The sequence below is a fragment of the Chamaea fasciata genome, unplaced genomic scaffold (genome assembly GCF_029207755.1).
Source record: "Chamaea fasciata isolate MVZ Bird 193981 ecotype frontalis unplaced genomic scaffold, bChaFas1.0.hap1 SCAF_13, whole genome shotgun sequence".
Lineage (NCBI taxonomy): Eukaryota > Metazoa > Chordata > Aves > Passeriformes > Sylviidae > Chamaea > Chamaea fasciata.
Window position 1 is genome coordinate 2,141,462 of NW_027094098.1, and position 22,383 is coordinate 2,163,844.

At 38.7% G+C, this 22,383-nt stretch overlaps 2 protein-coding genes across 7 annotated transcripts in view; one reads left to right on the plus strand and one right to left on the minus strand.

Annotated features, from left to right (window-relative positions):
* Positions 1–22,383, minus strand: part of CENPP (centromere protein P) — a 113,720-nt gene that overhangs the window by 44,795 nt on the left and 46,542 nt on the right. The window lies entirely within an intron of this gene.
* Positions 1,439–17,055, plus strand: ASPN (asporin). The gene is made up of 8 exons (XM_066195350.1): positions 1,439–1,725; positions 6,861–7,131; positions 8,456–8,568; positions 10,910–11,123; positions 11,501–11,611; positions 13,878–13,971; positions 15,110–15,248; positions 15,816–17,055. The coding sequence occupies exons 2-8, from the start codon at positions 6,885–6,887 to the stop codon at positions 16,011–16,013; spliced, it is 1,116 nt and encodes a 371-aa protein (XP_066051447.1). The 5' UTR covers positions 1,439–1,725; positions 6,861–6,884; the 3' UTR covers positions 16,014–17,055.

A 22,383-nucleotide genomic window follows, 5' to 3' on the forward strand; every position in this document is an offset into this window, starting at 1 on the left:
ACAATTGAGACGTTACTAAACCTCAAGAATAGTTTGGTGCAAAACCAGGGTGAGCAGAAAGTGCTGATTCAAGACTTTGCTACTGAAGGAAGTGAAAAAAGAAACCAGTACATTTATATCACAACCCTCAGGCCCTGCTCCCTTCTATTAAACAGCCAAGAAAATGTTGGAGGGTTTTTAAAAACAGCAATTTAATACTAATTTCCTCAAGTAAACTCATCCAAACCAAGCTATTCAAAACACAGGGGAGTGTTTGCTTAGGAAGCTTTGGTTTCTACAAGTAGGCAAGAGAATGCAGATATATGCAATTTGAGATTTCAAAAAAGCTTAAGATCATCCTTCAGATTTTTCTGTGGGAATGTGATTGCTTTTGAAACTGCAATTTTATTCCTTGGGAAAAGTGATAGGGAGACTCTTTATCATCATCCATCTGTGCTGCTGGAACTAGAACACATCAAAAGCGATGCTGCAGGTAACACAAGTCTTGTCTTTGTTGATATCACACCACTAAAGTTTGAATTTTTGGCATAGAATCTTTTTCTTCCTTAAGAAAGTAACAGTAGATAAAATAACTATTATGCAACTTGTACAGGCATTTTGCAAACAGCACATTACATGTATAATAATAACAAAAAAAATCCCAAGTAAAATTTCCAAGCTTTTTTTTGCAAAGCAAGACCAGACTTTTAACACAGAAAGGAGCTAATTAAAGAAACAGATGAAGTCAGATGCACATGGAACTGGGTATAATGGATTGTAAATTTAAAGACACAAAGTGCTTCCCTGACTATGAGACTTGCTTTAGGTAAACTCTATTAATTAAACATTTTTAAAGTTTACATAAACAGAGGCCTATGAAAGGTAAACAAAGAATAACCCAGTTTCTAAATATTGTGATGTGGTCCTCAGTACAAACTTTGTAACAGGGCACATTCTCAAAGACTTGGTTTTAAACCCACAATCTCAATCACAGAATACTGCAAATATTGTCTCTGTTTTAATTAATAGATATGCTTTATTTCCCATGCACACGAGACAGAAATTAGCTATATTGATTAAAAATCTGATCTACATTTTACATTCCTGAACCATTGTTCCCAGCCAAATTGCTGCCTCCTGAAAGCAGAGCTAAAATTTATAAGCTACACAATAAAGTCCTAATTTTCTAACTTTAGAAAGATTTGGCAGCCTGCAGGTCACTGCAGGCTACTGGTTTATTCTGCCACTGGCTGAAGTTTTATAGTTTTATTCAAGTCACACTTTTAAAAGAATAATGGCTAGTGAAATCATAAATAAGTGGAATTCCACAGCAGGAATGACCTGAAATGGACCTCACTGTACTTCCAATGGCCTGATGTCAACTATTATTAAACTACAGGTTTTATAAAGTCTTCCACTAGATGTCTAGAGTTAAGCCAGAAGTTTTGGCTCTAATACAAGCAGTGATGAAAAACATATGAGTGGTAACAAGTCTCCTTAATATCATTCTTCAGTACTAAGATGGGCTAATCTGAAGCAGCCCTTTACTCTGGTATCACCCACGGTGCCAGAAGGATCAAGAAGCTTGGAAGTGGACTTTTTTCTTTATATATCCTTTTTATTTCACAGAACTCACTCTATCTTCCTTTTTCCTTTTTTTTTTTTTTTTGTGATATGAAATAACTGGACATAAGGACCTCAGGTGGATTATCCCAGTGCTTCCGGAAGAACTTCCAAACCTGCAAGGTATGTCCAGTTTGAATACCTATTCTATATAAACAGCAGCAAAGAGTTAAGACTGTCAGTCACTATATGCCGATTAATAATATCAGAAAATTTAGAATTAGAAATGCCACTTTTAAAATAGAATATGTGAAAATTTACGTGCAGCTGAAATACTTGTGTTTACTACATGTGAGCTGAAACACAAATAGAGCTATAGGGAATTATTTAACTGTCAAAGACTCGTCAGAAAAATGTTGCAATTGACTGTAACACTTTTTCTCAGTTATAATCATCTGTGAAAATCTGCTCTACAATAACAGCAGCTCTTACAGTAACAACTCAGTGTTAACTTTCTGTAATTTGGTATTCAGGTTGGTGGGGTTTTTTAAATACATATCAGCAAAGTAATTAAAAACAACTCAGGAAAGAATGAACTGCAGATGAGCTACAACCTAAAAATGCTCATAAATACTTCAGTAACAAGAGTCAAGCAGCTCTCCATGAAAAGTAAATAGTCTGTAAACACAACTTACTTCGTAAACATTCCTCTTAATTATTACCGCTCAACTTCAGTATTGGACTATTTCTGACAACAGACATTTCTATAGTAATCTTACTAACAAAAAAACCTTCCTCCTGTTTTTCTTCAGCAATTTAAGTAAATCAATGGAGTGGATAAGGAGTTAAACAAACTCCTTTTATTTCTGGAATGGGACAGTGACTAATAGAACCAGAACTATTTTTAAATATAGATTTCAAAACAGTTATGGTCTTGCCTTTCTTTGGACAAAATCTGTGCACAGAGCAATGATTTGTGTTAATGGACACAGGGACTTTTCTTTGCCTTTGCAAAGACATCCACCGGGTCACTTAAACATTTCCTTTTCAGAAACAATGCCATGGGAAATTTGTCTCTGTACACCAGTAACAAAAGAGATTTCTAAATATAATTTAGAGTCTTTTTACGACTTAAAAACTTTATGTATTAGGTCTTTTAGTATCATAACTGATAAGGCATCAAAGTCCACGTTGCTGGACTGGTTTGCAGCTGCCAGGCAATTCAGAGTTATTTGTTGTTGGGTCTCTATGCTAACAACACAACTTCTGTTCTCACTGAAAGGGACTTCCTTCCCATAACTCATGTTTAGAATTTTCACATCACAGAAACATGGGAATTTTCCACATAAAATCTTAGGGCTTTTAATCATATTAAATTATACTGTGACATCATCTGCATTTAATAATTTATAAATTATACCTAATAGCATAAAAAGTGCCTGTGTCCCATGTGTTGTTTGGCAACATGAGTTTGGGTATAGATGACCACATTAGTGAGGATAAGTGTGTCCCTAACCACCAGTGCAGTGATTTTTGGACAGTTACACGCCTCAGGAAAGCACCTTAGAGCATCTCTCCACATTGTCACCTCACCTTGGGGTGGTTGATGTTCCAGGGAGAAGGTGCTGCTCAAAAGCTTTTTGTGCAGAAGGATAAGAAGGACTGACGTAAAGAAGGTACAATGGAGCTTGAATGGAGCTTTGTCAGACTCATTCTCAATGTTCTGGTCTGTTAAAACAAGAATGGACAAAGCCAGGCTTTGTCCAAGTGACAACCAGCTGCTCAGGGGATTATTTAACAGAGCACTTCAGCCTGTCTAACAGCTTGAATATGTCAGGAATGGCTCCCCCATCACTCCTCCTTCCTTCTCTTTCCATCTAATGTTCCAGCCCTGTCAACCAGGCTGCTCCACCCATTCTTTTGTGCTGGTTCTGGTACTCCAAGCTGACTCAGTTTCTTCACTTGAAAAGAATATGTTGGGGTTTTTTGTTGTTCACATTATTTTTGTGCTGGTGTAGTGAGTTCAACCAGCTCAGTGAACAGCCTGAGAGGAAGAGCTGGTACCTGGGAGCACAGCCAGGCTCAAGTGGCAGCAGGGGACCATAAGCACAGCTATACCTATACCTTCTGAAATAGTACTTCATAAAACCTTCATGAGAGTATTTTCAGAAAGACCACAAGGATCTTGGATTTTAGGCTTTCTTTTAATTCTTATTCTTGAAGTTTAAGCATGCAGAAAGTTTGTGTAAGTTCTTTGAGAAGAGCTGCAGAATCAGAGCACTTTTACAGAGTCATATCAGCATCTATTTACTGGGAAATTCAAAACCTCAGGCAGAAAAGAACCACCCCCACACCTTCATAAAACTCAGTTCTTTAGGATACATTCTTTGGCATTTCTTTGGCCAATGTAAACCTGGAGTCAAGCTTGATGATCATTCCTATCTACAAAGCTAATAATAATGATTTCCTACAGACAAAATGGGAAAATGAAGCAAGGGCTTTTTGCTTTAAAATAAAAAACCCCACAACTCAGGTTTCTTTACATAAAGGGACTTGTTTTCAAGAGATTTAACTCACAGAACCAATATAGGTCATCAGTGACACATTTCAACACTACCTTTCTAGAACTTTGTGAACAACACATGTTTTTCAAGAGTTCAAATCGGCCACTACTCCAATCACAGCCTCAATCTTTTAATACTTTGAAATCCTAATTTTTGGCTATGTGAAAGGAAATATGCAATCCATTTGTTACAGATGCAAATGTGGGACCAGATTTTTAAGTTGTTTCGTAAGAGAACTTCCTAGCACCATCCAAAAGAACATTTTAGGAACATACATGCAAATTTATTTTTTACATCCAGTGAAACTACAAAGCCAGTGCCTCTCACAAATTGAAGTCAGCAGGAACTTGGAAAGTCCATGTCCCAAGACATCATCACACTTGATATCCTACATATGGAAATAGTGTCTCATCACTGGATAAGCCACAGGGCATTTCATCACTTAGGACCTTAACTGCCAGGGGAGAACAGAGAGCCTGAGAGCCCATGTGTGACAGCCCAGCCATTAAACCACTTGCCCAAGAACAAGGAGAACTTGGAAGTCTGAAAGGCTTCCAACTCCTCATCTCCTAATTGATTGTATGACTGAAATAGTAAAGATTTTGGCCTTTTCCTGAAGCTGAAATAGAAAACTGAAAAGGCTAAATATTCCAAAGGTGCACAGCCAGAGATGACTACTATTCTCTCCAAAAAAACAAACAGAGATTCCACACCTTCTTCCCAGCACTGTTTATATTCAAAGAGTCTTCCAAGGACAGACACTGTAAGGGATTGCAAGAACCACCACAAAATTCTCTCTAGGAGCATTGCAAGAGAACATTATTTTGAGCACAAATGGGAAAAATACACATGAAGATTCTTTAAAAAGATGGTTACACCAGTCAAAGTACATGCCCTACCTGAATGGGCATGCAACTGAAATCCTACAGGAAATGAAATTCAGCTATGTGTTGTTTACCTGCAAGATACAAAGTACTTTGTGATTCTGATTTCAGGCATGTATTTGGGGGAAAGAAGTCACTGCATTCATTTTTTGTTATCTGAACACCGTTAGCTCTCTTCTTCTTAAACTCCCTGAAACAGACACAGATACAGGAGTAGCAAGGTATGCAAGATATTTGCATTTAATGCTGTTATGAACCCCCTCCAATAAACACCAAAATGACTTTGCACAGAAAAAAGTGGTACAAAAAACCCCTCTTTTTTAATAAGCCAAGTCAAACCCCAGTACAAACCAGAGCGCTCCTTTTCCTGCAGTGGAGGACCAATGACAACATGCCTACAAAAAGGCATTTTTCATCTTCAAACAGATCAGCAAGCATTTAATTAGGTGATCAAACAGGAATTAACACCTGTTTAGTATCGCCTGAAGGAGGCCTATGATAGTCTAAACAGAAACACTTTCATAAACAGGACATGCACAATAAAGTTTCCTGCAGCCCCTCTTGGTTTGTGGAACACATTTTTGGTTCCAAATGACTCCTGGGACTGGGCTTTGGAGGGAAACAGTGTTGAGCTGAGGGCTGAATCTACAACATTTTCTCAGTTTGTTGCATTCTGTGGCAATTCTTACTATCTCTACTCTCCTCTGCACCTAGTTTTGTAGGGGCAAGGGAAAAAAACCCACCAAACAGAAAACCCCTACTTATGTTTATTGAAAAATTCACACACAAAACGACCAGATTTCAGCTTTTCTTCGGGGTGTAATTTAAGTCACTGATTTCCACTGACATGGATTTCTAACATGCAAAGTCCTTCTCAGAGAAAAGAGCCCTCCTCAAACAGAAGTCAAGAGAGAATCGGGGCTGCTCAGCCTGAAGAAGAAAAGTTTTGGAGTGACCGAACTGTGGCCTTGCAGTGCCTGAAGGAGCCAACAAGAAAGACAGAGAGGGACTTTTTACAAGAGCCTAGAATGACAGGACAAGGGGGAATGGCTTCACAGTGGCAGGGAATAGGTTTAGATTGGATTCTGGGAAGAAATTCTTCCTGGTACAGGTGGGGAGGCCCTGGGACAGGGTGCCTGGAGAAGCTGTGGCTGCCCCTGGATCCCTGGAACTGTCCAAGGCCAGGCTGGATGGGGCTTGGAACACCCTGGGATAGTGGAAGGTGTCCCTGCCCATGGCAGGGGGTGGAATGAGATGATCTTTAAGGTCCCTTCCAACCCAAAGTGTACTGGGATTCTACAATTCTGTGAGATGTGTTTGCATGCACAGGTGAACTTCTATCAATGGCAATAATAAACAAATGACTAGAACGTGGGAAAAGCTGTTGTCAGGACTGAAAACTTCAGATTAGACGAGGAAGAGTTTAATTAAAGTGTTTAGGGAGTGGAATACCGAGTGTTTAGTAAGTATCCTGCTGAGTGCATTTTATGCACTGCTAATCGAGTACTTCCCAATTTTATAAGCAATGCACATATGCCAATGTATCCCACTAAAAATATTTTTTTATTGAGAACAAATAAAATAAATCATATTCCAAGTTCTGGTAAAGTTTACTACAAAAATTCCACTTCAAAACTTGAAACAAATGATGGTAAATTTGTAAAGCTAAACTAAAATACTTTGAAATTACATTAATGCCTAATGAATTTAAGTTATTATTATGTGTATTTTATAGTATTTATTAATATTTCATGGATTATATTATTTATCCTTCATATACTAATTAAACCTCAATATTCACAACAGACTATTTTGTTCCCTATTCACTGATTCTAGTGTTTATTTTTTGTTCATTTGTTCACTTTCCAAGATTGGTTATTCTGATTAAGAAGATATGAAAGGATACACACTCCTTCTCTTCTTGGCTTTGTGCTCTGCCAAATCTCTCACTGGTCCTTCGTATTTTACACTAAAGAATATGATGCTCCAAGATATGGAAGATGACGATGATGACGACGATGATGACAATTCTCTATTTCCAACCACAGAACCCATTCTACCACTAATTCCTTTTGATCTGTTCCCAACATGCCCCTTTGGATGCCAGTGCTATATGAGAGTTGTCCATTGCTCTGACCTAGGTAAGACTGAATTTGTGTGTCTGATTCTCCTTTGGTAGATTTGTCTTTTAAAGGATGAATTACGATGCGGGCACATAAATGGGATGCAAAGTATTCTTTCACCTTAACTTCCACCAAAGTGAGCATCTCTGGTTTAGCCAAAGGCAAATGTGCTTCTGTCAGTGCTGCAGGTACATCCCAGTCCCTAAAGGTGAATTCATTATTAATTGTGCCAATTTGAATTATTAGTGCTCACTGAAGTTTTCCTGTGATTCAAGTCAATCGAAGGACTGTGCTCCCACCACGAGCCCAGTGACAATGACATTTGTTCTCATCACAGCCCTGTCACCTTCCTAAACTTCATCCTGGACTCCTCGTGTCTTAGAAACACAGTCCATACATAAATTGCTGAGGTTTTAAAAATCTGTTATTATTAAGGAATCAAAAAACTTTTGCTGACAGCAGCAAACTGTGGTTAAGGTATCTGGTCTACACATTTCAAACTGCTTTATATGAGTTCCCACATAGAAAAAATCCCACATTAATAGACTTCATCTTTAGATAAGTGCAATCTATTAATTACAGAATAACTGTTAATAAATTGGACAGCATTTAGCATTTCATGCATCAGCATTTCCACTCAAAAAAAGTTCCTGTCCCTGTTGAGTCTCCTCTGCTGATTCAGGATCTCAGATGGCCTGAACTGCAGTGGATTTGTAACTGAACAGCAGACTGGGTTGGGGGATTAATACTACTGGGACTGATTTACGTTACTGACTTCTGGTACTGGCACTGAAGTGCTGGCAGTGGAGACCCTCCTTTGCCCACACCAAGAAGAGATTTCTCAGCCCCACCACGACCTGAATGAACCCTCAGCAGCCGCCCCAGTGCCATGGACAGAGCAGAGCAGAGGTCCAAAGGAGCACTGAGCACTAAGCAGAAACCCCTGAATCCACAGCCCTGCTCCTCAGCAGGGAATCACCACCCTGGATTCCTGAGGGATCCTTTCTCCAGGGACTGAACAGTTGCCCTATAGGACAACCCATGCTCTGAGGATTATTTCACAGATGCAAAGAGTCCACAATGAGCAGTCCTGATTTAGGTTTCATGGTCAGGGCAGAAGCAATTCCTCCCAAAACTACGCACAATGTTTGTGGTACATTTTTACATCATTAGTTTTTCCCACTATCAAAAATTCCCTTCTACCCTTTGCTTTATGGCTGTTCATATTTTCTTCCCCACCATATTCATCAACAATCTTATCGTGTTTTGATGTTTAGTAGTCAATTTCTTTGGACTTATATACAGCACATAATGTTTCTGTTTATGTCACATCCTTATGTAGGTTTGACATCAATTCCTCGCAACATCCCGCCAGATACTCGCATGATTGACCTTCAAAACAACAAAATCAAAGAGGTCAAGGAAAATGATCTCCAAGGACTCACATCACTTTATGTAAGCTTGCTCTTTCCCAAGTTTTACTAATATTTCATCTGAAATATTTAGATACTTTAAAAATACAAATAGTATTTTCCTTCTCCAATAATATAGATAAAAATAGTCCAATGCCTGCATATTTGAGTGCTCCCACACAGTAAGAAGCAAATACCTTTGAGCCGTAAGAACTATTTTCTACAATATCCAGAAAATGTATCATATTCATCTAACCAAAAAAATTCTCAAGATTTTTCAGTTCTTAGCATGCACAGAAACATTCCCTACATTTTAAAGGCTGGAAGGCAAGTGATCCTTTTTATCTGCTTAGCTGGAAAATAGCAGAAGGAATTTGTCTCACAGGAGAACAGTGGTATTTTCTGAGGGTATTTTCAATAGAACAGAACATACAGCTAACACATACACAGCACTGAAACCAATGCTACAAATCCAACTGACCTGAACAGAAAACAGAGAAACACTGATTTACTGGAAAAGTCAGGGGCTTTACTCCTCATTTGTTACCATGCTCAATTATGCATGTAGAGACAGGCTTTGTAACAAAAATCACTGGCAACTGATAAATCTAGATGTTTACAGTCCAGAATAATCCCTTTATGATGAAAGGAAATGAGAGCCTCAGAGGACTGGGAAGTAGATTAAATCTGCTTTAGAATATTTGTTTCTATTGGATGTCACCCTAGATCCAACATCCAGATCTAGTTACACTAACAATTACTGACCATTTTAAAATTTTCACTCTAAACCCCAAATCTGTTCCATAACTTATAGCAAATTAATTACATTCCGTGCTCCATTAGAAAGACATGACACACAATAAACTAACATAAGGACCATTCCTAACACATTAAGAAGAAACTGTTCCCTGTGAGGGTGGGCAGGCCCTGGCACAGGGTGCCCAGAGCAGCTGTGGCTGCCCCTGGATCCCTGGAAGTGCCCAAGGACAGGCTGGATGGGGCTTGGAGAACCCTGGGATGGTGGAAGGTATCCCTGCCCATGGCAGGAGGTGGCACTGGATGGGCTTTAAGGTCCCTGCCCACCCAAAATAATTTTGCGATTCTATAAAACAAATCCTTTCAGTCGTATTTGGCTTCTGAGAAAAATCTGAAACTACTAGATCTAAGTGTTTATGAATGAGCTTGTAAGTTATTATAGCCTAAGACAGGACAGAGAAAACAGGAACTATATAAATTCAGAGTTGGCAATGAAGCATTTCCTATTCTCTTGTCTGGTGCTTGGGTGCAGACTTAGCAGCAAGCAAAGGGTAAATGCACAAACTGTGGTTTATATTCTGTGTAAAAGATCTAAGAGTCTCTTATCTCCCAATGACTGAGAAAACCACTGGAATCCATCAGCGATCACCACATTAAAGACCAGAGTCACCACTTAATTATGTGATAGCTGAGGACACTGAGCTGCTTTGCTTTTTCTCCTTGGTTCATTTGTGACAAGGCCGAACAACATTTTCACTGAGAGCAAAGTTTACTTTGTACAACTTGGCTCAGTCCTGGAGTCTGCTTAGCAAAGGCACAGATGGCAACTTGGATTAGGAAGGAGCATCTCCTGTTTATTTCCCTGAGCTAACCTCATTTTTTTCTGGGGAAAAAAAAATAAATTGTTTGGTTTACTTTTTTTCCACACAATTCCTGAGAGGAGATGACTCCAAGAAATAAAAAAGGAACAGGAATGGATAGTTCAAGTATGAAAATGCAGAGATGTGATTTGACATGCAAAATCATTTCAGATAATGTGTGTTTTGTTGTCTGTAGTTACTCATTACAAGTTCTCTACTAACACATAGCAATGAAGAGAAAGCTGCCCCCAAAAGACTCGTGTACTTTACAGAAGAGAGACTGAAATTCAAAGGAGCTGGAAATGACAAAATATAAATTCATGGGTCACATAGAGATACTAACATGTAAGAAACTCACATTAAAAACTTCGCTTTTACTTTGCAGCATTATGTTGAAATAAAAGATGAGATTCTGAGTTTTGAGAATTTGTCTGCATTAAGGAACAAAAGCAACGAAGTATATAATCCCCATACAATCCCACAAAATATCTGAATACAACATATTGTTTTGCCAATTCTCATGATCCACTGGCAATTTGTTAGCCCTACCTTCTAAATAATGCTCCAGCTTTCAGGTTCTTCTTTGGTTTTCGCAATCAACTGAAATGCCCAAAACATCTACAAAGTGCTAAAGTTTGCTAGGATGGAAAAATAAAATATTTTAAATACTTAACTGCTGAATTGCATATCAAATCCATGACTTCAAATTCATGGTCATAACAGTCCTGGATAAAGAAAGCTTTCTATTGCTCTTTCCATTTCTCACAGGCACTGGCTTTGAACAACAATAAAATATACAAGATCCACCCCAAAGCCTTTCAACCAACAAAGAGGCTACGACGACTGTATTTGTCCCACAACCAACTGACAGAGATTCCAACAAATCTACCCAGAACTCTGGCAGAGCTCAGAATTCATGCTAACAAGGTTAAGAAAATCCCCAGGGATGTCTTTAAAGGAATGAAGTCTCTACATGTTTTAGGTAAGGCTAATTAAGTAGAACAGAAAATATCTTTTCCAAAAATGGAACACATTATATGTAATTTCCAGTTAAACATTTCCCCAAGGCACAGTTTCCTCTTAAAGAGATATCCGTGCTGTGGGAATACCCCCCACAACTTAGTTTCTAAGTGAACTTGCTACAAAGGTCAAGTTTTGGATAATCCTGCAAGCCAAGTAACACAGCCTTAATTCACTGAGAGCTGTGACACCTCTCAGAACAGACAATCAAAATTCAACATCAATGAGTGCTTAGAATATCAGAAACCATAAATAAATTTAAATCAGCTCTTTATAACTTAGTCTAACCTACACAAAATTCCTATGCCATAAATGCTTTTCTTTTTCCCCCTTGGGCAGAAATGAGTGCAAATCCTCTTAACAATGATGGAATAGAGCCAGGGGCTTTTGAAGGGGTGAATATCTACCACATCCGAATTGCAGAGGCAAAGTTAACTTCAATTCCTAAAGGTAGGTATCCATGCCCGTTTCTAGTTTACTTATACCAGGATACTCCTTAATAAAATGCTTGAACATCTGAAGGATTATTAAATTCATAAACCGTTTCGTATTCTCATTACTACCAAATTACTACTACCACCTCCTACCTTTTCTTTTCGAGCTTAGTATCCAACTCTCCATCTCAGAAGAGTTCATACACAACCACAGAGCACACAGGCTGCCTCTCCCACCTCCTCCCTCCACTCCTCTCACAAAATATCCAGACACTTGTCTCATGAGGAACAATACAAAGAAATTTTTAATTTGATGTCACTTCAAACCTTTCACACGTCAGCCTCCCGAAAATCCTCACGGACAAAAGATAAACTCCCCAATATTTCATCAGGGTCATAAGGGATGCAGAATACCCACTTCCTTTATGGATATAAAATTTAACTCCAAAATTTCTAAATTTAATTTTTAATATTTCAAGTCACACTGTGCCTCAAATACGATGTCCAATGTAGTTTCGCTAAGTAAAACTTAATTTTAATATTTAGTTAAATTCACCATAACATAGTACAAAATCAAATCACTTTTCCATATTAAAAAACCCCAACCTTGTAATTTGGAGGTAAAAATAAATTAAAACACTAATTTGACAAATCACTGACCACCACAAACACAAATGTGGCATAAAGGAGTTCAGTACAACACTCCACCTGCTTTTTCTGCAGGTCAGTGTGGTATGGAACCAAATTCTCATGATTTTCAACCACTCAAAACTACCAGCCAAGAGAAAAAGGAAGGAAACAAAGCAAAACACCGTGTTCTATGCTTTAACTCACAGGGAAACTTAATTGTTGGCCCCTGTGTTTATTTGTGATCATTCAGATAAAGAACTTGTTTCTTATTAATCTTTTCCTGTATGCATATATCTGTATGTGTATGTGTACATATAGATACACAGAAGGATCCCTGTAGAAGAGAACGCTAAAAAAAAACCCCCAACAATAATCAAAACCAACTCACCCCAATTGTTCAGATAACTAAGATCAGAAAGCCTCTGTCTGCCTATGTAATACTTCCTAGCACAAAAAAAACCCAAAAACCAAAACAAACAAACAAAAAAAAACCCAAAACAATTTGGTATCAGCTCCTGGCACTTAGCATAAAAAAAATCCCAACATAAAGTAATTCCAATTTTGTCTTTGTTATAGAGAAATCTCCTGTAAAGACCCACAGTATGAGGTCCAAGATGTGGTGTCAGATACATAAACACACCAAACAGATTTCATGGTGAACTCGTTCACCACAAATGCAGACTGAGTTTGTAGATGTTTCTCTCTGCAAATGCTACAATGGCACAAAGGTTTAAAAAACGTAGCGTGTAAAAGGTACTAAAAATGGACAGGTGGGTGGCCTTCCCTCTGGATATTGTCACTTAGGCACCCGGAACTGTGAGCTGGAATGCAAACTGGAACAAAGCCCAAACAAACAAACTTCCTTCCAAGTAGAATAAAGGCAGGCTGGGGAGCAGGCACATCCCTTCAGATCCCAGGGCAGCGGGAGGGAGCAGCGCTGTCCCAGCCACAGAGAGCAGCGGGAATTGCTCGGCTGCCACCTAGACAGAAGCTGGGAAAACTGAGCCCAGCAGCAGCAAACTAATTCAGGCTGGGATAAACTTTCCTCGCCCTCACTAAGAGGATGTTGTGGAAAGAGTCACCAGCAGCAGTCTGGATTTGGAATTTTTGGAAAGGCAAGGGAAAATATTCTGGCATGGGAAGGAGCTATCAAATACCACAATTTTTCTTCAAGTACTCCAGAAGCTTTCCTCCCAGTCACATCCTAGCAGCTGCGACAGCACAACTGCTACATCATGTAGAAAAAAATTACAGATCTTCAAAAACCTGTCCCTGGTTCCACAGGCTTTGACTACAGACTCTGAGATAAACGCACAAAACACAGGATTAACATCTTTGAGAAAGTAACCATGAGAGTTGTTATAAAGGAAGCCAGAAAACCTACCAAATTTTGGAACTCTTATATATCTTAATTAGCATATGCCCTTCCACAGCTTTTTTTTAAGTTATTATTTTAAACCAAATTATATTGGTGATTTTCTTCACTAACATACTTATATGTAATACCAAATTCTTTGATGCAGACAACCTCCCCAAGATTCTTCACCCAATTCTAAACACAAAGGAAAGAAGCCTTTTGGAACATAATAAATATTCCAACAAAAATAAATTGATTTTGTTTTTTTCACACTGTGCATTTTTTTTTTCATCAGGTTTGCCCTCCAGTCTTCTGGAGCTTCACTTAGATGACAATAAGATCACAGGAATTGAAGTTGAGGATTTTAACCGATACAAAGACCTTCAAAGGTAAAATTTCCAGGCTGAATCCCTTTATTTGTTAAAATGTCATGCCCAGGAAGATCTCTTATTTGATACTTCTCTTGTTAATGGGAAAAAAAGAGAATAAAAATTATAGATGTTTTAGTAAGAATTGCTCTAAATAAGATCAAACTTTAAAACCCAAACGCACCCCCAAACTCCCACATTAGTCTTGTTATTACATGTTTTGCCAACAGTCTGCGACAGAAAAGTAGGATAAGAACAAAATATAACCATCCTAAGTTCTTCTAATTCTTATAAATTTATTCTCATAAGCACAGCAGCTGGTAAAGTAAGCAATTTGGTAAGTGCTTTCAAATGCAGTGAGGTTTAAAGAAAAATGTGTGTTTCTGAGGAATGAATCACTGAAATAGGAGAGAAGGAAGTTCTCTCTGTAAAGCTCAGTTAAGAACTCTGAAAATATGGCTGAGCAGCACTGAATTTGGTAACAGAAATTACTGAACTGCCTTTAGATACCAAATTTAGTTTCTGAAGAAATCAGGAAAGAATGGAGGAAAAAGGGGATGGCAGAATGGGCAGAGAGAGCAATTCCAAACGACCTATGGCTCCAGCTTCTGAATCATCTTCTGAGCAAAGCAGGCTGAAGCTTTATAGCAAAAAATATAAGGAAAATCTAGAAATAGAAAGGAAGGTAGTCCTGCTTCGTAAAAAAACCCTTTATATTTTAAAAAGAGCTATACATTAAGAACCCTTTTCTAGATGAGACTTGCTATTAGGCTATTTATTAGAACATTACAGTGACTACACCTTGCAGCTGCACTGCTTGGTAAAATGCTATGGTTTATTTCACAAGCAGCTCGATGTTTATAATTTAAACACTTTCCACTATTGTTACAAAAGCTGCATGCAAAACTGAACAATTGCTTATGTCAGATAACTGATAACAGCTGTGAGCTGATCTTCCTTAAGTGGAATTTAAATTATGTTAGATCAATAGTGATTTTTTTCCTATCAAAGGCAAGATTTCATCATCTTCCCCCGGTTCTTTTCTCACCCTGTGTTTACTCCTGTGTATTTCAATCTTAAAAAAAACCCCAAAAAACTCTTCAATGCTGTTGTGAATCTCAATTAGTCTTTAATTAAATGTTCCTTGTACTATTTCTAGGCTAGGCCTTGGCAATAATAAAATCAAAGAAGTGGAAAATGGAAGTTTTGCCAACATCCCAAGTATACGTGAAATCCACCTGGAAAAAAACAAGCTGAAGAAGGTTCCTCCTGGATTACCTGAACTGAAATACCTGCAGGTCATACACTGAACTTATCAGACAGCTCTGGGAGTTCTGAGTTGTTTGACTTTCCCACTGTCACACTGATTAGGTCACAACCAAACAGCATAATTAACTGACACATATCTTTTGCCATGACTCTCCTAATAGGAGAGCTTGAAATCATGAAAGCTTATTAAAGAAACAACCAAAATCAAACTGCAGGAACACTTCCTAGGAAAGGGAAAAAAGGACAACAATATGCTACACTCAAATAATGTTTCCAGAGAATGAGAACAAAATACTCCATCATTATAATTCTTACAGCAAGAGAATATAAAACTGCATTTTAGAACCAAGTTCCCCAAGAATAGAGTCGAATTATTCTAAAAACACCCTAACAAAATGCCATATGACTTTTCTTTGTGGGAGAGACTGCAGCAGGACAAAGACTTTTGTTAAAGATTTAACACAAATTTTAAGCTCTCGTTACTCTTAAGGTCTGCATGGAACTGATGTTGTAGCAAAGCTCAGTCACCTACATGCTAAGGAATATTTTCCCCATTTTCATTCCATTCCTGTGTTTTTCTGTTCCTTTTGCTGCAGGTTGTCTTCCTTCATTCCAACCACATTGCCAAACTGGGAGTGAACGACTTCTGTCCCACAGGACGAAGGAAGAAGAAAGCTCTGTACAGTGGCATCAGCCTCTTCAACAACCCTGTCAAGTACTGGGAGGTTCAGCCTTCAACCTTCCGGTGCATTTTAGCCAGGAACAGTGTTCAGCTTGGGAATTTCCTCAAGTGAGGCCCAAGTTGGTTGTTTCAAAAAGCAACTTTGTCCAAATCAGTTTTACAATACTTGAAATTTGCAGAAAAAATGCTGATGTTATGCTATTTAACCGTTTACAAAGTATTTGCTATTTCAGAGGTAATTAATTAGAAACAATATGTTAAGTAGGATCCATTGTATTATTTGACAATGTTCAACCTACATTTGAATAATTTAAACAAAGTCTTCATATCTTACAGAAGGACTCTTAGAAGTGGAACTGGAAACTGTATTTGATGTTTCCTATTATAGACGTTAAATGCCTTCCCTAAATCACATAGTTTGGACATGTTCTTTCTTTCAAACAACTCCTAAAAATCATGTGGGAAATGACTTTTTCCACAGTTAGGAAAAAGAGACCTAGCTTCTCTCCCAGAAAGTGTTGTAAGAAAAGTTGCAAAACCAGAAATTACCAGACTTCAAGGGAAATTTCTTGGGCCATTTTTGATAATAAGCAAAGATGCACTAAAAAGCTACAATATTTTCATGTAGTTGTCTCTAAGCTAGAATATATCCTCACAATCTTTTAAGTGAGATAAAGGCAAGTTTCATATCAAGAACAGACCAAAAGTCTTTAGAAGTTGTTGGTAATTTTTCCTTGCAACTTTAAGAGGAAAACGTCCTTCAATGTTTTGCTATTGACAAAATTGGATGCAGTCTGAACATTAAAAGTAGGATTCAAGATTTATCATATGCTTCAAGCTCAATAGGAATGACTATTAAACTCCCTTTAGGCCAGCACAAACATTTTTATCTGTAACAACTGTAGTCGTGTTTTTCACTTTATTCTTTTCCTCTTTATATTTTGACATCACACGGGTTAAGGATCCCTCCTTAATGGAAGTACCTTACAATTCCGGAAAACAAGCAGCTGGAACTCGCCTGCCCTGCCCTTCCTGTGCAGGGCAGCACACAGAACTCTCAATACTGACAGTACTGTATAAAATGGATATTTTAGATATCTGTTTAGGGTATATTTGCTATTGAGATTCACAATAAATTAAATAAACATACAGAATACCTACATGCATATCCTTTATTATGGGGTAGCTCACGTCAAAATGTTCCGAGATTATAACCAAGCACCTTTGTGACTCTTCTCTAGACACTTCCTCTAGTGCTCCTTTTTCCAAGTCTACAGAGCTAACAGGTCATTTATCACTGCTGGTTTGCACAAAGTTAAAAATCCAAGACTTAGGGAAATGGCACAGACTCGTAGGAGAAAATATTACTAAGAACTCAATCAATCCCCAATCTCTCAGCCTTCCTACCACCCTCCTAAGTACACTATGTAATAAGCATCAAGTCTAAAATATCTGAGATCCTTTCATCTGCTTGGGCTCCTGGTAGTTAATATTTTGTTGGCCCCCCTCTGCTATTGAGACATAAAACTATGTGAAGAAAGGAGGTAGAGCAGACCAGGGGAGGCTTTTACTGAAGAACAATATTTACAAATAGAAATTCCGAAACACACTTCAAAGCAGAATAAAAGCAAAAGACTAAACAGAACACAAAACTTGAAATCTGTTGATGAGCAAGCATCTTTCTATTCCTGGCTTCTGAAGATGTTTCTAAGGAGTGCATTTCCTAGCAAATACCAACATTTCCCTCAAGGACAGACTCCCCTGCCTTGCAGTACCATAAACTCATAACCCCATGCAATGTTTGGAAATACAAGAGATAACAGAAAAATCATTCCATTTCTATGAATCACTGGCTTATATGCATTCAGAAACCCTCCTGCTATACTAGTTACATCATTTCAGCAATGTCAACAGTAGCAGAAAAGCTGATTCCAATTCTGTAGCTTAAGTTAAAGAACAAACTCACAATGTTGTGTAGTACATTATTCTACACTAATTCACTGGTAAGGTTTAAAAGGAAACACAACAAAGAATGCAAACAATTCTTTATCTAATTGGGGTTAATGCAATGGACAACAGGAACTGCATCCTCGTGCTCTCTAAACCTATGAATTCTTTACAGGTACTTCTGTAAGTGTTTCATAAGATTTTAAGTCTGATATTGAAGTCCCGCTACAGTGGGAAAGCTTTGTAAAAATATAGTAAAGTCCTCAGAGGTGGAAGAAAATATAGTCATGATCTTATCCTTCCAGAGCCTTAAAAAACTCTCTTGCCTTCTCACTCTTTCCTCTGGCCATGCACCCAGACTGAGAAATTCTTTCCCCAGTGAGGACGTTGAGATGCTTGAGAGTCCAGAGGAGGCAACGAGGCTGGTGAGGGGCTGGGAACACAAACCCTGTGAGGAACGACTGAAGGAGCTGGGGGTGTTTAGCCTGGAGGAAAGGAGACTCAGAGGTGACCTTATTGCTCCCTACAACTCCCTGAAAGGTGGCTGTCGTCAGGAGGGGTTGGCCTCTTTCTCCAGGCAGCAACAGAACAAGAACAAGAGGACCAGAACAGAACAAGAGGACTCAGCCTCAAGCTGCGCCAAAGGAAATACAGGTTGGATACCAGGAAAAAGTTTTTTACAGAAAAGGTGATAAAATATTAGAATGATCTGCCCGGGGAGGTGGTGGAGTCACCATCCCTGGATGTGTTTAAGAAAAAACTGGATGTGGCACTTGGTGCCATGGTTTAGTTGAGGTTAGGGGTTGGGTTGGACTTGATGATCCTGGAGGTCTCTTCCAACCTAATGATTCTGATTCATCCATGGATGCATAGAACATTCACAGAAGAAACTGCAGCACTACTTTTGAAGAAACTACCTCTACCCTCACTCTTAATAAACAATTGTCAAAAAATTTTAATCAACTGCTTAGGTTTGCACCATCCTCTGGGCAAATTCATCTGTGATTTAAACCACACTGACAATTTTGCATTACAGCAGGGAAGTATCAAATGGTTAATTTTAGGCATTTCCTATGGATTTTATTTCTAGAGAAAAGCAGTAATTTCTTAGATCACCTCAAACTGATAGGATACCTGTCACTTAAGAGAAAAAAAAATGCTCAATGACCCTCCACTATTTTCAGATATCACTCTTCAGCTGGTATTTGTGGTAACAATAATTAATAATTTTCACACCTTGCATCTTTGGCATGCTTTAACATAGACCCATGTGGATGTGTCAGTGGCACACAAACATTATGGTATAAAATGCACCTTACACAGTTTCAGCAATAGTTTCTGAACATGGACAGTAATGCAATTAACAGATGGTAACACACTGATGTCCAGTGATCTTCCCACAGAACAAGGCATTTCAGTATTGGCAGATGAGAAGAAAATCTGTCTAGAAATCAACTCCCCCTTTACATTCTCTACATGTGTTACAGGAAAAGGAAGAGGCAGAAAGAGAAACTTGATATAAACCATTCAAAGAGTCTTATCATTTCTTATTCCTTGTACAAGTATCTTCATTTGTCTAATAAAAAAATTAATATTTATTCCATCTAAGATTCTCAAACTTTAAAAGGGCTTCTGTCTTCAGAAAATCTGCCAGGTCCCTACACAACAGTTAACGAATTTCACCAGAGGGTGGCAGCCTGTTGCTACAAATAAAAGGAAAAGTCATTCTAAAGGAAAAATGACAAAGATTGTTAGAGCACAGGAAGAGCCCAGTAAACGTCACAAACGCTGATTAAGCAGAGGGGCCTGTTTGAATACTAAAGTACTGCCTGAGTGCTGCTAAATCCTGTGTTCCATGTCCTGTTCTACACCATGAAGTTACCAAGGGATGAAATAATCTAATTTTTCCAAGTCTTCTCCCTGCCTCTTTTCCCAGTATCAACTTGCTTAATTCAAACACAGCAATGCAAAGAATATTGCAGCATTAGTAGACAGAGAGCAGCAATCTTAATAAGATACTACCAAATCACTATTTTAACTTCCACCATCAGCTGTGGCAAATATACACAATGTAAATCAAAACATACCTTCAATATAACATATTTTCTTTCATCTGATCCAGGTGCTTTCTCCTGCTGCTAGACTGACTTAAAGAAGGTGAAGAAGTGTTTATTTTATTTCCTTTTTCCATATTAATAGTGTCTTCCTGCTCTGCCCAGGATGAAACCTGTAGGAATTCAGTGTATCAGACAAACTGGCTAGAAGTGTCTGGAAGGAGAAGAGGACAGATGGACAAAGAGCACAGCTATTTGGATCTCACTGCCTGATCTTAAGAACAAAAAGCTGCAAACTCCTAAAAGCACAATGAAGTTTGGGCTGGATGAGCAGACAGTGAGCTGGACTGAGAATGGGCTGGAAGGCAGCGAGTGCAAAGAGGCCACGTGGTGAATTCCAGCTGGAGGTCAGGAACTGCCAGTGTACCCCAGGGGTCAGTGCTGGCTCCAGCTCTGTTCCCATCTTCATCATTGATCTGGATCGCCCTCACAAGTTCACTGGTGACTGTGGTGTGACTCTCTGGGGTTATGCTGCTGAAGGAAATGGCCAACAGGAGCTTGAGCAGTTCAGCCAAGGGAAGCCCAAAATCTTGTACCTAGTGAGGGATAACCCAGCACTGGTGGCTGATCTGGAAAACAGCTTTGCAGGAAAGGACCTGTGAGTCCTGGTGGACAAACTGAACATGAGCCAGCAATGTGTCCTTGAGGAAGGATGGCTCAGAGTACCCTGGGCTGCTTTAAAAGGTTAAGGATAACTCTTCATTCCCAGTGTTGCTGTCACTAACTTATTCCAAGAGCTAAGAAGCTCCAGAAGCCTGGATTCCTATGGATTTGAATCGTGCAAGCCTCAGGTGCTTCCAGCTGCTCTCTACCTCACACCACAGTACCTTTGTGCTGCCAGAGGGGTCACTTACAGCTCTGTCCTCTTCTGCCTTCCAGCTGCTCCTAAGCAGGATTGGGAGCTATCCCTTCCCCAGCTGAAGGACCTCTCTGGAACACTTTCCTCTGCCCAGCTGCTATTTCTCACAAGTTAATAACAAGTACATAAATATTTCTCTCTATTCTGTGTCAAAATTGGTTATAATTAGTAATAAGGGTTAAAAGATACTGAGTGAAATAAGTGACAAAGACAAAAGGTTCTTTTCTTTAAAAAGATCAGAAAGGGAAGGTTAGACTATTTTAAATGTAATGGAAATCTCCAAAATGTTTCATGAGTATCCCATCAGGAATTCCTGCACCTGCATTTCCCAAAAGTGAGTGAAATGACTCAGACCAGAGCAGTTGAAAAATATGAACTAAGATGTGCAAGTCTTTAACCCTTCATATCTGTTTGCAAAAGCAGCAAAATATCTCAGCTACATAAACCAGCTTATGCATAGAAAATCTGATATGAGTTCACTGTTAAGCAATTTTAGAATAACTTAATGTAATTTCAAAAAGCAATTTACCCATGTCCTAAAAAGCAATTACTGTTAACTCTTGAAGATACTCATTCCATATTCGTTCAATTGTCAGTTAAAATATTGCATTATTTATCCAGGAAAACTATGGTACACCGCAACAGAAATAAACATTAATATTTTCATTTCATTTTGATCAGAATTTAACAGCACCATGATAATAAAAGCAGTACTAAACTAAAAATAATGAAATTGTGTTCTGAAGGCTATTTTTTTTCCTCATTCTCTATGTTTAGAATTTAACATTGCTTCTTGGGCTTGTGTTGGGACTTTTCCCCTCCTTTCTGGGGAGACTAGAGATTTGAGAACAAAGCTGCTAATAGGAAACATATGGAAAAGTTCTGGAGTACATGAAAATCTGACTCCAATTCCAAATGCCACGTATCACATACCACGGTCTAAATCATCTGCTAAGATAAATGCAAGATTTACCCTCCATACTCAATGAATCACGTGAGATGGAAGACAAGGTTATGCATTAAATCAACAAAAACAAAGACTTGCACGATATTTAAGAGACTTCCAAACTAATCAATATTTTGAAGCAAGTTGGGAGGTTTCTCAAAGCCAATGTAAGCCAGTAAAAGATTGGCTCAACAGAACATGCTGCTGACAGACAGCTTTGCTGCAGTTTTTCGTATAAAATATGAACATTCCTACCCAAGTGAACAGTCAGGCTCAGGATTTAACCACTGTGCTGCTGTGGATGTAGTGGGAACCCCACACAGCCAGGTTTTCCTATGCACAAACACTTTCCTGTCTCAAATCTCTGTCCAGGAGAAATGTGACGACGATGAGATTTCCGGCACAGCAGCACTGGGGACTCAGTTTTGATTAGAATCTCACACATTTCCACAGGCAGCCAAGCCTGGCCCAAACTCCCTGTGCAGCAGCAGGGAGTTTATCAAGCCTGGATGCACCAGAGTAATCACACACAAAGAGCCCCAGGAGAAGTGATTCTCACACCTGGTCCATTCCACGTGTGGAACCCATCACCTGCACAAAGGTTTCTATCAGAATC

Excerpts from the sequence above, each read along its gene's own strand:
- ASPN (XM_066195350.1), top strand. The coding sequence starts at position 6,885 with ATGAAAGGATACACACTCCTTCTCTTCTTGGCTTTGTGCTCTGCCAAA. Across the intron at positions 11,124-11,500 it reads GAAGTCTCTACATGTTTTAG|AAATGAGTGCAAATCCTCTT; the intron begins GTAAGGCTAATT and ends CCCCTTGGGCAG. Across the intron at positions 15,249-15,815 it reads CTGAACTGAAATACCTGCAG|GTTGTCTTCCTTCATTCCAA; the intron begins GTCATACACTGA and ends CTTTTGCTGCAG.